The sequence below is a fragment of the Aptenodytes patagonicus genome, chromosome 24 (genome assembly GCF_965638725.1).
Source record: "Aptenodytes patagonicus chromosome 24, bAptPat1.pri.cur, whole genome shotgun sequence".
In the NCBI taxonomy this organism is placed as follows: Eukaryota; Metazoa; Chordata; class Aves; order Sphenisciformes; family Spheniscidae; genus Aptenodytes; species Aptenodytes patagonicus.
Window position 1 is genome coordinate 2,419,585 of NC_134972.1, and position 14,841 is coordinate 2,434,425.

Sequence of the window (14,841 nt, forward strand, 5' to 3'; positions counted from 1 at the left end):
GCAGCGCCGGGCACCGCGGCGGCGGCGAGGGGCGGCCGGTGGGTCGCGGGGAACCGGGCACCCCACGGAGCCCTCCCGGGGACACGGGGCACCCCACGGATCCCCCCCCCGAACACCCCTCGGGGGCATGGGGCACCCCACGGACCCCTCCCGGGGGGACAGAGCACCCCACAGAGTCGTCCCCCCCCCCGCCCCGGGTATATGGCACTGAACAGACCCCACACAGACCCCCCCCAGGCACCCCTTGGAGGCACGGGGCACCCCACAGACCACCCAAGCACCCCTTGGGGTTATGGAGCACCCCTCAGCCCCCCCAAGCACTCTTTGGGGGCGCGGGGCACCCCACAGACCCCTTCTGGGGGTAAAGGACACCCCATGGACCCCCCCCAGCCATCCCTCAGGGGTATAGGGCACTGCACAGACACCCCCCCCAGGCACCCCTTGGGGGCACGGGGCACCCCTCAGACCCCTCCCTAGGGGACAGAGTACCGAACAGACCCCACCTGAGGGGACATGGCACCCCAGGGACCCCCCCCTGGAAGGGACCGGAGTTGGGGCGGGGGGGGGGGGGGGCTGAGCCCACCAGCCAGGGGCCGTGGGGCCGTCCCGGCTCTCCTCCCCGTGCCAAGGAGCCGGCAAGGACAAGGCAGCCTTTCTCCCTGCCGGCGGCGGCGATGGCGCGATACAAAAAGCCGGCTGGTGGGAGGCCAGGCGCAGCGGGGGCCCGGCCGGCTGCCCCGAGCCATCACCCCCGCTTTGGCCCCAACACCCCCCCAGCCACTCGGGGCCAAGCTTCACCCTGTGCCGAAACACCCGCCGGGGCCGGGCGAAGGCTGCCAAAGTCCGCCGGGGCCGGCAAATAAAAGGGGATAAAAGCTGCTATCGGCGAGGGGCGACGGTGAATGATTAACCCGGGGCGCAGGGGATGCGGTGAGGGGCTCCGCTCCTGCCTGCCGGGCAGCATCGTGTCACTGCTGCGTGTCCCCTCCCTGTCCCCTCCATCCTGGGACACCCCCTCCACGCCCCCCCCCTGGAAAGAGGGGTGGGGGGGGTGGGGTCAGGACGTCCCCACGAGCACCCGGCCCCTTCGCCCACCGTCACCCAGCCCGCACCAAGAGGGAGCCAGCAACACTTTTAATTGAAGTTAACGGAAAACTACAGTTACAGCAAAAAAAAAAAAGAAATTAAATATTTTCAACTTTTTTTGCATAAAAAGGGAGGGGAGAGGCTGGGGGGTGGGGGAGGCTCCCGCCGTACCCCCATCCCTGCCCGTGCTTGCACAAGGGGTGGGTCGGGGTGATTTTGGGGATGCTCTCGCAGCCCCTCAGCAGCCCCCCGACAGCTTCAAACTCAAAGGTCTCCAACGTCTCCTGACAACGGCAAAGAAACACCTGAAATAGCTGAAAACTCAAACACAGACTTTTCCCTTGGGATATGGACCTGCTCTCCTATCAGCCCGACAGAATTTAAATAAAAAAATAAAAAAATAAAGGCTTCTCCTTGGAAAACCAGCGACGTTTTAAGGACGTGACAACCAGCCAAACTGGAACGGGGTTTGTTAAACAGGAGGTCAAAAAAAGCGAAGTAAAATTTCAACCCGACAGCTGTCTGGATGGCAGCGCAAGAGATTGGGGGGGGGGGGGAAATACCAGAAATCTTTGGGTTTTGCATCCAGCACCTGCACGGGGCAGGGGGACGGGCAGGGGCGAGCTGCAGCCTGCGCTGCGGGAGCAGCATCGCCTTTGGGGCTCATTTATTCAAACCCCTTTGCTGGGAGGGCTGGAAACCAGCGGGCAGAGGCTGGCAGCCCCACAGCAGCGGGCTTTTGTTCCAGGGTCATTCCCATGGAGATGAATCCCGGGAGCCCGCGGCTCCAGGGCCCTGCTGCCGCCCTGGAGCGCTTCCGAGCATCCTTTTAAAAACAACGATAAAAATGAACCCAAGAAACCACGTGGGGAAATAAATTAAAAACAAAAAAAACCCCCAAACCATATGTAAGGAAAGAAAGTCCCTCTTGAGGGAGACTTAACGGCAGCAGCCGGGGGAGCCGAACCCCGAAGCGAGCCCTTTCTCCCCCCGTTGCCGGCACGCCGGCTATAGGAAGAAGAGCTTGTCGCGGAGCTGGGCGCTGGGCTCGTGGTGCAGGACCTGCCCCGAGAGGAAGGCCAGCTTGTGCGCGTACTTGCACGGGGCAGGGACCCGGACGGTGCCCGGCCAGTTCCAGTACAGGTGACAGAGCTTGAAAGTCAACCTGGGGAGGGCGAGAGGAGAGGGCGTTAGCGCTCCCCGGCATCCCGGCGCTCGCCGGATCGACGCTTCGGGGCCGGATCCTGCTCCCTAAGGCAGCGCTGCGCTTCGGCAGGTCGGCGCCGGCTCCGCCAGCTCCAGCAGCAGGGAGGGAGCTGCGAAGGCTGGAAGGCCAAACCCCCTCCCAGGGGTGTTTTCTTCCCGCTTGCACCAGCTAAAGGTCAGGCTCTGCCCGGGAACCGATAGTACCCGGGTAATTAATGCAATCGGCCACTATCTGAGCCGTGTTTGACCCCGCAGCAGCTCTCCTGCGGGGCCACCCAGGCCAGCGCTGGGTGACACAGGTTTTCCTTTATCAGCCTTGCGATCAGCTCTTGCCCGGAGAGGAGGCAAGGCGGACGCAATCCGCCTCCTCTCCCCCATCCGCTGTCGAGTCCTCCCAGCTAACCCAGTACGAAGAACAGACTCAGCCCAGTGCCTGCGCAGGTACCTGCTGCCCTTCCCGCTAGCTCCAGGGGTCTGTTTTGCAAAACAAACCCCAGATTTGGGGGGGGGGGGGTGGGGGGGGTGGGGGGGGGGTGGGTGTGACGTGGGTCCCCACGCTGCAGGATGCCGGCGGGGGGCTGTGGAAAGCCTGCCCTTACCTCTGGAGGTGCTCGCAGCTGAGGTTGGCCGTGTTCAGCACGCAGACGTAGCGCGTGGGGATGCTGCAGCCCTGGCGAGAGCGATGGGCCAACAAAAAGAAATCCTGCCTGAGATGGAGGGAAGGGCAAGGTTTGGGGTTTTGGTTTGTTTGGGTTTTTTTTTTTTTTGCAGCTCTCCCGAAAGCAGCCGGCGTTGCTGCCACTGCCACTCACCAGTCCGAGCTGGTGACCGTGTGGTCGATGACCGTCCCCGGAGGAGGGGACGCGAATTGCTCCGCTGTGACGGTGTAGAAGTTGGTGCTGATTTGTTTCTGCACCACCATGACCACCATGCTGGGCTGGTAGTTCTCAAAGGTGTCGAAGCACTTCTGCATCTGCGGGATCTCGTACTTGAGCACGGTGTCGAGCTGGCTGTCGGACACACCGTCCCTGTACACGACTATCTTCTTGGGCAAGCAGTGGTTCATCTGGGGAAGCAGAAATTGGAAGAGGTCGCCCTTTCTCCCCCCCCCCCAGCCCCCGCCACCCATGCCCAGGACTGGCTGGCAGGGGGAGACGCAGGCCCTGGCAAAAACCTGGGCGCCAGATGCCCACCGGGTCTCCAGGGCCGACAATTCAGCGGGCTCGCAGCCTGCGAATTCAACCCATCGCCCTCCAGCTTCGCAGAAAGCCCCTAACTATACTCGGCCCCAGCAAACGCGTTTCAAAGCAGGTTTCAGAAGGGCTGGCAGGGCAGGGAGGAGCAGCGCTCGCACTAATCCTGCCCGCGGGCGAGCGTTCGGTGACCACCAAACTTCCTGTTTTCAGGGGTGTTTCTCCAGCGCCCGCAGAGGGACGGGAAAATCCCAAGAGCGGGTCCCTGCTGCCGAGGGGCCCTGGGCCCTGGCCCCTGCCCCATCACACGCTGCTTTTCTCATGCTGGGGACGTGGGACGAGAGGACAGGGCTCAGCATTTCGACGCTGATACGAGCAGAGGCGTGACGTGGCACTTCCCCCAGTGCAAACTAATCCTCGAGGCAGGTTCGCACGTTCCCGAGATAAGGGCGAGCCTCCTGGGGCGTGCGTGGCTGCGGGCACCGCATCCAGTCCAAAGGCTGCCGAGGATGTTTGCTCGCTCGCATGCACTCGGGACGACAGGTTTGGGGTGTTTTTCCCTTGCTTGGAGGAGACGTTAAACCATGGGAGGGCTTTTTTGATAGCGCCGGGCTGGGGGTTTGGCCTCACCTCGTGGAAGTGCTGGAGGGCATCGGCCAGGCAGAGCCGCAGGCTGTCGGCGATCTCCTGGTGGGGCATCTGGAAGACCACCCTGGAGTACCACTTGGTGAGGACGCTGGGGACGGAGGGGGAATGAGCATCAGGCACCCCCCCCCCCCGGCCCTCGCCAGCCAAAGTCCACCGAGCCGTTGTGCAACCGAAACCGACCCCGGCTCGGCGCTCGCGACGCCTTTTTCCAGTGATATGGTGCCAAGGGTGCGCCAAAGGCCGCCGCTGCCTGTGCCGGCGGCCAGCAACGCCCAACATAAACACGCTGGCGGAGACCTTGCTGAGCGCAGCAGTCGGGGAAGGCATCAGCTTCGTCCCTTTCCCGGCAAAGGGGAGGCAGCGGCGATGCTGGTGTGGGACCCCCCCCCCCCCCAGCCTCCCCGCATCCCCAGGGCGGAGCGGGAGGAAAGCCTTCCCTCCCGGGGCACCACGTACTGATTCATGCTGGCCACGAAGCCGATGACGGAGCGCATCCCTTTGCTGCGGCCGTGGTAGACGTCCATGCCGATGACCATCAGCTGTTTCTGGGGGAGGAAAAGGCAGGTGGGAGTTAGGGATAAGTCAGACGCCTCCGGGCTGCCCTTCCTGGATCCCTCCAGCCGCAAGGGACGTTGCACGGACAAAACGGAGACGCCAACCCCAATTCTGCAGATGGATCATCCGCACCCCCAGAGGGAAGCCCGTGACCACGACGGTTTACGCCCCGGAGCTCGCCCACTCATGGCACGCATGTGCCGAATGGTTTTGCCCGCCTTACCAGGGGGATGTCCACCCCCCAGAGCTCGCCGCCCAGCTTGCAGTTCATTTGCAGCAGGACTTTCTGGACCACGCTCCTCATCTTGCCCGACTGGCCCATGAGGGTCTGCGCATTGATGACCTGCAAGGGGGGAAAACCAGGGAAAAGCGAGGCTGGAGGTGCCCACGGCTTCCCCGTGCCGGTGGTCCCCTTCCGCCGAGCCCCTCGCCTACCTGGGAGGGCACCGGGGACTGCACGCAGCACAGCTTCTTGATGACCCCGTACAAGTCCTCCCGGCTGCTGGAGATTATGCACAGGAGCAGCTGCACCTTGTCCTACGGGGAAGCACAGCAGAGGGGAGGGCGACGCACGAGCATCGGATGCACGGGGATCCGAGAAGACCCACCGGCTGCACAGCCCTCCCCAGCAGACACATTAACTTCGTGCTAACCTGCGCTATCCCCCCGAGCCCCCCTCCTCACCTCACTACCCAAAACGCTTCGAATGGTCTTGGCGTAGGTCTCGATGCGGTCGTCCTGCAGCTCCACCAAGGCGGGACGGCTGACGTGCATGCCGATGGGGCCGCAGACGCTCTCCATGGCGGCCACCAGATCCTTCGCCAGGTCCTGCAGGCGCTTCGGGTAAACCAGCAGCCAGTAATTCATGGCGATCTAGGAGAGAGGCAAGGACAGCCCTTGCCTCGGGGCCGTGGCTGCCGAACCACGCAGCTCCCCAGCCTCGCAGCACAGAGGGAAATTTGGGAGAGGGAAAGCGGCCCAAGAGGAACCTAAAGGGCACACGACGACATCCGATTCCTGCAGTCTGAAAGCCTTTAGCCACTCCAAGAGGAGGTGGGAAAGCAGCCGCTGCAGCCACGTACCTCTAACCTCCTTAGGAAAAACAGGCTGAAGCATAAAGCCAATATAAATAAGGGAAGGGTTTTAGCTCCAACAAGCTCAGACGGGAGCAGGACAGACGGGATGCCAGCACTAAGAAAACCCATCCCAGTTTTCAAACAAGGGGATGCTGTTGCAAGGGCCGAGCCGTGGGCTCACCGCCGAGATGGAGGCTTCTCGCGTGACCTCCTTGTTCCAGCTCAGGTCCTCGGTGGGGACGAAGGAGCTGTGCCGCAGGTTGATCCTCTCCGCGGGCAGGACTCGGCCCTGGGTCTAAACGGAGCAGAAACCCATGGCAGCTCCAGCGCCGCCGCAGTGCAGCCATGGCCTCCATTCCCGGGGCGGGGAGCTTGGAGCCTGGCCCCCCGCCGCCCTTACCCTGTGGATGTCTGGGTCCACGCTGAGCCCCCAGCGCATCAGCTCCCCCGAGGCCTCCGGGCTGTCCTTGATCCTGCGCAGGAGGCTGGTGAGACGCATGTAGTGCTGCCTGGGGCTCTGCAGCATCTCCCGCATCACGTCCTGCAGCGGGCAGGCATGGGAGGAGGCGGGTTGGGGAACCCCCGGGTGTGACGGGGGGCCCTGAGCTTCCCCCAGCAGCGGCTGGTCAGGGCTCAGCTCTCCAAACCGGGCAACGCCGGCTCGGGTGAGCAGGGACCATCAGATGCAAACATGCTCTGACCTTCACCATTCGACTGTCCTTCCTTATCTCGGGGACCCCGGTCATGAAGGTGAGCTCCGGCACGAGCAGCACCATGTCCAGCCGACGCTGCAGGGAGGGGGACAGGCACCGTCAGCACCCCGAGGGGGCTGCAAGCCCCTGCCCTCCCAGCGACGGGCAGGACAAGGGCTGCAGGAGCCAAGAAAAGACCGTGGGTCTCCATTTCCCCATCCCACGCCTCCGTGCCTGGCTCACCTTCCCCTCCGGCGTCTGTTTTTCCCTGGGCCTGTGGACGAGCAACGGCTGGTCCAGCTCCCTGATGGTGATCCCGTAGGCTTTGCTGGAAAAACAGCAGGGAGATGGCATCAGGCGAGATGTTCCTGCTCCTGCTCACCCACCTCGGGCCAGAGCCAGGCATCAAGCCCTTCCCCACGGACAGACGTTCATCCCAAGGGATGCTCCAGCAGGTTCCTACCTGTAGTAGTCCACGAAGGTGATCTCCTCGCCGCTGGCCAGGGTGAAACTGTCCCTCGGGGTCTTGTTCCAGTCGATGTCGTCGATGCGGTAGGTGCGGTTGTTGTAGCGGGTGATGACCACGTTGCCCACCAGCTGCTTGGTGCACTCGTCCTGGAAGCTGCTGAGGCTTTGCTTGTAGATGGTGTGCCTGCGGCGGGGAGAGAGGGAGGAGGAGAGGCTCACGGAGATGCTCCCTGCCCGCGCTACCCCAAAAATAAAATGCCTTTTGCCGAACGGCACCGGCGGCCGCGGGCCCAGCGATCACGGCTGGCACTGCCCTCGCCAAGAGCCAGCCCCAGGCACGCGACTGCTGGAGAACCACCCCCACCCCTAAAGCCCCGCAGGGCTCCTCCAGGCTTTTTCCCTTCTCTCACATGAAATTCAGGACGGAGTCGCTGCGGATGACTTTGTGGATGGCGTCGACCAAGAGGAAGAGGCCGCCGTCCTTCTTCCGGATGCTGACAGAGTATCCCGGCCAAATCTGCAGCCTGTGCCCGGAGGAGAAGATGCCCAGCGGTGCTTGGGTTAAAACCGGAGCCGCCTGCACGGCGCTGCCAGAGGAGCCGGGCAGCCGTCCCGCTCACCAAGGAGCGCTCAAAACACACGGGGATTTATTTCCCAGCTGGCTGCCAGCTTTCAGCTAATAACCCCTGAATTGCACTGCAAAAAACAGGCGCTCTGAGGTCAGGCTAACCAGAGCTGGCCAAGAGAACTGACCTGGCAAAGACTTCCCAATTTCCAGCCTCGCGCTACTGCCGGGGGGGACAGGGACGTCCCCATCCCGCACTCACGCGCTTGGGCAGCAGCAGGAGGAAACCGTGTCCAGCACCCACCTGTAATGCTGTAATATGGTGGCCTGGGCAGGTTCAAAGAAATTTCTCCCAACAAGCTTCATATCTAAGATTCTCATCACCCTAGGAAAGAAAAATAAAAGCAGGATGGGCTCAGGCTCGGAGGGAGGAGGAGGAGGAGGAGGAGGAGGAGGAGGAGGAGGCGGCAGCGGCGGCGGAGGAGGGTCTCCTCCCCAGAGCTCGGGGAGGGTCTCCGCCGTCCCTCACCTCCGGAAAACCACGTTGTAAAAGGGGATGCAGAGATCCGAGCTGGGCTCGAGGACCTTGGTGATCTGGATGGTGATGGTGATCTCCTCCCAGTTGCTCCTCCTCTGAGCCTTCAGACTGACCGGCTGCGGGGCGAGACGGCGCGTTACCCGGGGCAGGAGGGATGCTCTCCTACCCAGCACATTGACTGGAGACCCGCGGGGGGGGGCATCCCTGCGCCCCCAAATTGGCTGGAACAACCTCACCCTGGTGCGGATCATATCGCCCCTTACCTGGGGGAGCAGGATGGGCAGGTAGAGGATGGAGCCATCGAACGCGGTCACGTCCCCCGTCACCGCCCGGTGCTCCTTCAGCATGGCAAAGCGTGTGCTCCTGCACTCCACCTCGGGGCTGCCGGAGACAGGGATGCATCGCCTGCCGCCGCTGGCAAGTCCTCGGTCCTTTAACCCTCCTCTGCCTCCCCGTGAGACCCTGCTCAGGACCCCAAAAACCCCACGAGGGGGAAAAGCCGGAGCTCATTTGCTTCGCTGCCCTGCAGCAGCTCTGCCCGCAGGCGCCGTGGCCACGCCGGCCGCTCCATCTAGTGGCTACCAGGACGGAGGGAGAGACACGGAGAGCTCTGCCCAGGGGCACCCACCCTTCAAGGGGCTGCGGGGGAGCCCGGCCCCCCGTGCCCACATCGATACCTGAAGGTAACATGGTACTGGTAGACGGCTTCGTTCTGGCAGTGAATTTTAACTGAGTTCAGCCCCACGGCTAAGGCGGTTCCCTTCACCGCCGGCTTCGTCCCCGGTGCCCTAGGAGAGACGGGGCAGAGGCAGGGTGGCCAGCCGCAACCCCAGCCGGCGCTCGGACCCCAAAACGCGGTGCTGGGGCTCACCAATGCTTCACTTACGGTCTGCCGGCAGCTGGGGGGGTCCCTGGGGCAGGTGTGGGCGGCAGGGAGGGCCGGGGTCCCGGTGGGTGCAGGGTGGGCGCAGCAGCGGTGCAGGTCTTCCCACGGGACGGCACGGCGGCGTCTCTCCCGGGAGGGCCGGGCAGTGTGGCCCCTCTGCCTTGCCACAGGATCCTGCGGCCCCGGCGCAGGCAGAGGTGAGCCCCCGGCACGCCGGGGACACGCCGGCGGCATCCTGGCTGCAAACCCCCAGTGATGGCCCTCCCCGCCACCCCCTGGTGCAACCCCCCTGCAATCCCCCCACTCCGGCAGCCGGGTCCCCCTGCTCACGCCCCGCAAGCAGCGGGTGCTCCCTGCCCGGAGATGCTCAAAACACCGAGGTTTGGTGGCGAGACGCTGAGCCGGCCATGGCACCACGCCACCGAGGGAGCGGAGCAGGAGGTGGCGCGGGCACCGGTTCGGTCACGCCAGCTGTGTCACTCACAGAGAGCATCCCCCAGCCCGCCGTCACCGGGGTCGGCGATTAAACCATCGGAAGGGCTGGGGGCCAAGGCTGCAGGGGGGACAGGGGGGACGGGGGGGGGGGGGCAGGACTCACCGCCCACGCACGGGGTGCGCTGCCACCGCCGCCGCCGCCGCCCCCTTGTCATCCTCCACCTCCGGGCTGGGCCGCGCCAGAGCCTCTACCGCGCCAGCCGTACCGCGGCCTGCGGGAAGGAGAGGGCACGGTGGGCGGCGGGGGGGCCTGGCCGGGCCTCCCCGACCCCCCCCCCGGGCACAACCACCTACCGAGGGGCCAGTCCCGCGCCTCCAGAGCGGGGCAGGGCCGCTCACCGAGGCCCAGGCCGCACAGCAGGGCAGAGAGCGGCGCCAGGGAGGGCCGGAGCTCGGGCGGGCCGGGCTGGGGAAGGCGCTGGGCCCGACCCGGGAGCCCCCGCAGCCTGCCCGGGGGAGCGGGGGCCGGGCCGGGGCCGGGCAGGCGGAAGGACCGGGGGGGCTCCATGGCCGCCCCGTCGAGGCGGCCGCCCGCAGCACGGAGCACGCCGCCGCCGCCTCAGCGCGCAGGCGCCGCCCCACCCCTCGTCGGGCGGCTCGCTGGCCACGCCCCTCGCGGAGACGCCCCGCACGGGGCGGGGCTTCAGCACCGCGGACAGCGCCCGCCGCGGGGGCGGGGCCGGGGCGGGGCGGGGGCAGCAAGATGGGATGGGGGGGGGTAAGATGGGATGGGGGGGGGGGGGCAAGATGGGATGGGGCAGGGGGCAACAGCGGAGGGGCAAGTGCAGGCCCAGCCCTGCTCTGCACAGGCAATTGGTACTTCCCTGCCCGCCGGGGCTGCCTGGGGGGGAGTGGGGGGGGGCCACGCCCATAGGATTTGGCTCCACCATGGCGGATGGTGGGGTGATGCTGTTCCCCCCACAAGACACGCGGCCTCCTGCCCCCACGACGGGGATGCGGTGGTGGCCACTCGCTCCCCCCCCCCCCCCCCCCCGCCACCCCATGCTGCAGCAGGGCCCGGGGACCCCCGGGCCAACGCCAGTCCCCAGGGAGATGGGGGGGGGGGGGGTCCCCACACCTCCTTGGGCCGGAGCAGGGAGATGCTCCTGGCTGCCTGCCCCTGCCCAGCCCCTCGGGGTGCTCAGGCCCCCGGCACAGCCCTGGGGGCAGGGGTGGGTGGGTGGAGAGGCCGGGGTTCTGCCCGCCAAGCCCCAGCACCACATGGGCCCCCACCCCGGCTCTCCCAAGGGAGCGCCAGGTGAGTCAGCGGCCGAGGACGCGGCCCCACATGCCAGCACCGAGCGTGCCACGCCGGGGACGGGGGACGGGGCCCGACAGGCTGGCGGCAACAGGTCGGGCAGGCGGCACGGGGTGGAGGCTGCCAGGGGCACCGCGGAGGAGAGCGGGGAGACAGGACGAGACGGAGCAGCCCCACGTGGGGGGAAAAGAGGTTTTTATTCCGCATTTCTCCCCACAGGCACGTGTCCTGCTCTCCCCAGCGCGTGCATGGCTGCTGGAGAGCCCGGGGCGGGGGGGGGACACACGCCACGGTCCCGCATATCCAGAAGTCTGTGAGATGTAGGCAGCCCCGGCCCCTGCCGGTTTTGCACAGGGCGGGGCAGCGGGTCTGGGGGAACGGAACCGGAGCCCCCAGCCCCGGTGCTGCTCCACTGCAGGGCCGGGAAGGAGGTAGGAGCTGGCCCTGCGCCCACACCTGCAAGAAGACACCTCTCCACATCCCGAAGGCAAGGCTGGAGGGGCTGAGGGCAGAGCTGGGGCGCTGCAGGGTCCCTGAACTGCAGGGATCGTTCCCCACGGGCTGTGGGCGTGGGGCTGGTCCCCCGCCGGCTCCCCCTGGGCTACCGGTGCCGGTGCTCCAGCAGAGCCTCGAAGTCCGGGGAACACACCAGCTTGTGCTTCACGTGGCCCAGGACGATCATCTCGCCCGTCCGGTTGTCCCCGATGCCGACGGACACCAGCTCCTTTTCCAGAGGGGAGAAATGCCCGTGAGCAGCCCACTCCCACGGGAAACCTTTTAACCATGGCAGGAGAAGGGCCAAGGTCCCTGCCCACTGGTGGGGGGCTAAGCCTGGAGGAGATGTGTCCCCGTGCTACCCACACCTTGGGGACAAGGGCAGGATCCTTCCCCCCCACTGCCACAGGGCCGGGCTGCCAGCCCCATCACCTAAGGGCCAGCATGAACCTGCTCCTCCCTGATGGTCCTTGGGAACCCCAAGGGGCTATCTTGGGGTGCAGCCCCACGAATCGGGTCCCCAACGTCCCCTCCCCCCAGCCCCCGTACCTGCAGAAAGGAGCAGGGGGTCCCCATGGTCACGTCCAGGGTCACCTTCCCCAGCACCAGCTGCACCTTCCCCGACTTGCGGATGAGCAGTTTCCCCACCTGCCCCTCGGGGAGGTCAGCCAGGGTGCAGGTATTCTCCGCCTGCCTCGCCTCCTGCCGAGGGACACCGTGGGACGAAGGGGGGGGACGACACACGACGACACACATCACCACGCTGCCCCCCATCCCACCCCGCTGCCCCCCCCCCACCCACCCACCCCGCCGAGCCCCTACCTGGCTCTTCTCCTGCTTCACCACGACCACTTGCCCTTCCTCGTTCTGCAGCTCCGTCTTGATGGGTTTGGTGTCCTGGGTGGGCGGCTGGCCGGGCAGCGTGTCGGGCAGCTGCAGGAAGAGCAGCTCCTCCTCGGCCGACAGGCTCAGCCGCTGCAGCAGCTCGGCCACCGAAACGTCCCGGGGGAATCCGGGGGGTCCTTTGGTTTCCGCCGGCTTGGGCAGGGGGTCCTCGTCGCACGGCTCTTCTTTCACTGGCACCGGGGGTGAGAGGCGGCGGGTGGGCACGGGGAAGGGGGGGCAGCCCCCCCCCCAGCCCCTGCCCGCCGGGATCCCCCCCACCCCAGCGCACCTTTCACCGCCGGCGGGTCCAGCTCCATCTTCTCCTCCTTGGGGCCGGGCAACCAGGGCTGGGTGTCCTCCTCCTCCTGCTCCACCGTCTCCTCCTTGAAGAGCCAGCCCGAGTGGGCCAGCGGCAGCTGCACCGGCTTGTTGCGGATGTCGTTCTTCAGCCCCGGGTCATCGAGGAACTGCGGGGACGGGAGAGGGGACACTCAGCACCGGCTGGGTGGCACCAAAGCCACCCCCCCAGCCCCACTCACATCGTCCTTCTGCAGCATCCGCAGGATCTGCTTCGTCTCCTCGTCCGTCTCCCTCTTCTCCTTCTTGATGTTGATGATGTGGGAAGGGCCAAAGTCCGACATGTCCACCGTCTTGTCCCAGGAGCCTGCTGGGGAGAGGGGAGCAGCCCCGGGGTGAGCCCCGAGCTGGGCAGGATGGACCCGAGACCCCTCCCCGGGGAAGGGGGGCAGCTCCTGTTACCTTTCTTCTTCATCATTTCAGCAGGGCCCTGCTCGAAGATGGAGTGGGACTGGATAACCTCGGGCCGGCCCCGGCCCCGGCCGTGCCCATCGCGCTGCCGATCCCGATCCCGCTCCTTCTTCTCCTTCTTGATGGAGACATCCTCTCTGGGCCTGGGGAGCGGGGAGGCGGCCTGTCACCCCCCTGCCCCCCGCCACCCTCCTGGCAGCGGGTCCCCATCTCAGGGCACGTTTTGCCCACCGAGACCCCGCCACGCAGGTACCCGCCGGCAAAACCGGCTCCGCGCCCCACGAAAACGCTTACGAGGCCACTTACTCTTCCTTGATCTTCCTGCTAATTATGTTGGGGGTGAAGGTTTTCTGCAAACGAGAGCAGAGGGACAAGTCACTGCACGAGCGGAGATAAGCAACAGAAACCAAACCGGCTGCGGGGCTGGAGGAGGCGGCTGAGGACCCGGCCGCGTCCTGCACGGATCAGCTCCCCCCGGAGCACCCCGAAACCTCCGGGGCTGCCGCTCCTGGGGCCCCTCCTCGCACCCCGCCTGTGCTGTGGGGGTCCCCAAGCACCCATACCCCAAGCGGTGGGGCAGGACGCAGCGTCACCCCGAAAGGGACGGTTTTGGGGACTCCTCCCCAAGGTACTCACCTTCTTCACGCCTCCCAGGGTGAGGTCTCGGGAGCGGATGGAGGGCAGGCGCCCGGGGGTGAGGGGGGGGGCGGCCGAGCGCCTCCCGAGCAGCCCCCGTGCCCCGGGGAGCCCCGGCCGCAGGCTGCCCGGCGAGCCGGTGTCGCCCGAGCCCCCCTCCGCCATCCTCGGCCTGGCCCTGCGGGGAGGGGGACAGTCAGGGGCACCCGGCCCAGCTCCCTGCACAGGGGGCTCAGCACCCCCCCCCCCTGCACCCCCCAGGATCCACTTGCATCCCCTTCCCCAGGGTGCTCACGTTTCCCCCCCCCCCCCCCCCGCGCACCCCCAAACAGGGCCCGCTCGCACCACCCTCCCCAGGGTGCTCAGCCCCCCACGCACCCCCCCCGGACCCACTCGCACCCCCTCCCGAGCCGCTCCCCCCGCGCCTCCCCCCTCCCCGTGCCCCCACACCGCGCCACGCCGCCCCTTACCCTGCCCGGGCAACCACGGGCTCGCGGCCCAAATGCGCATGCGTGCCGTGAGACCCGACCTTCCCGGAAAGAAGCCGCTTCCGCCGTCTTTGTTGAGGGCGCGCCGGGCCCGCCGGTGAGCCGCCATCTTTGTGCTTGGCAGTGCCTAGCCCCGTGAGGAAGCTGGCGGCGCCATCTTTGTGGCGGGCAGTGCCCGGCTCTTGGGACTGGGCGCAGTGAGCAGTGCGGGGGGGACACTGGGAGGGGGGTGTCACTCACCCCTTCATTTGAACCCCCCCCGGCTGCCTGGGCTGCAGCCCCCCCCCAGGCTTCCCTGCAGCCCGGGGAGGACCCAACCAGGCTACAGCCCCACGGGGGAAGCATGCGTGGGCACCCCACGCACTCGGTGGTCTGGGGGACAATGAGGTTTTTATGGGGTGCTCACCGCCCACCCCAAAAAAAACTTGCCCACCCCCAAACAAGGGTGTCCCCCACATCACCAGCAGCAAACCAGCAAGCCCCCCCCCACCTCTGGGCTTTGCACCCATGTTTCCCACGGGGGTCCCGCGTGGCTGCCAGCATCCCCCCGCAGCCAGTGCACCCCATTTTGGGGACTGGGCGGGGGGTGTGTGTGTGTGTGTGGTGTGCGTGTCCCGGTTATGCCGGGGGTGGGAACCGCCCCTTGCGCAACCGGGACACACACCCCCCCCCCCCCCACCCCCCCCCCAGCCCCCAAAACGGGGAGGCTCAGGCAGGAGCTGCCCACCACCCCACCCACAAGCTGCACCCACCGCCGCCCGCTCGCCTCGCAGGCAGCAGCAGGCAGGAGCCGCGCTGCCTCCATCCCCTGACGCCGTACCCAGCCCGCCACCCGATTGGCAGAACAAGGAGGTTTTCCCCCCCTCTCCGAGCTGCTTAGATATTATATTCCCCCCCCCCCCC

General features: G+C 66.6%; 2 protein-coding genes across 2 annotated transcripts; both read right to left on the reverse strand.

Moving 5' to 3' along the window:
• Positions 1 to 1,241: 1,241 nt before the first annotated feature.
• Positions 1,242 to 9,916, reverse strand: PIWIL2 (piwi like RNA-mediated gene silencing 2). Its single transcript, XM_076358743.1, has 21 exons — positions 9,703 to 9,916; positions 9,523 to 9,620; positions 8,914 to 9,152; positions 8,705 to 8,815; positions 8,291 to 8,408; positions 8,019 to 8,143; positions 7,794 to 7,874; positions 7,335 to 7,448; positions 6,920 to 7,108; positions 6,700 to 6,784; positions 6,466 to 6,552; positions 6,165 to 6,305; positions 5,946 to 6,059; positions 5,373 to 5,561; positions 5,124 to 5,225; positions 4,912 to 5,031; positions 4,590 to 4,678; positions 4,116 to 4,221; positions 3,105 to 3,358; positions 2,892 to 2,999; positions 1,242 to 2,251 (listed from the first exon to the last, which is right to left on the reverse strand). Exons 1-21 carry the CDS (start codon positions 9,914 to 9,916, stop codon positions 2,095 to 2,097), a joined length of 2,841 nt encoding a protein of 946 aa, XP_076214858.1. The 3' UTR covers positions 1,242 to 2,094.
• Positions 9,917 to 11,197: 1,281 nt separating this feature from the next.
• Positions 11,198 to 13,926, reverse strand: POLR3D (RNA polymerase III subunit D). The gene is made up of 9 exons (XM_076359004.1): positions 13,921 to 13,926; positions 13,451 to 13,628; positions 13,121 to 13,164; positions 12,806 to 12,957; positions 12,586 to 12,713; positions 12,336 to 12,513; positions 11,984 to 12,237; positions 11,711 to 11,863; positions 11,198 to 11,390 (listed from the first exon to the last, which is right to left on the reverse strand). Exons 2-9 carry the CDS (start codon positions 13,613 to 13,615, stop codon positions 11,268 to 11,270), a joined length of 1,197 nt encoding a protein of 398 aa, XP_076215119.1. The 5' UTR covers positions 13,616 to 13,628; positions 13,921 to 13,926; the 3' UTR covers positions 11,198 to 11,267.
• Positions 13,927 to 14,841: the final 915 nt, after the last annotated feature.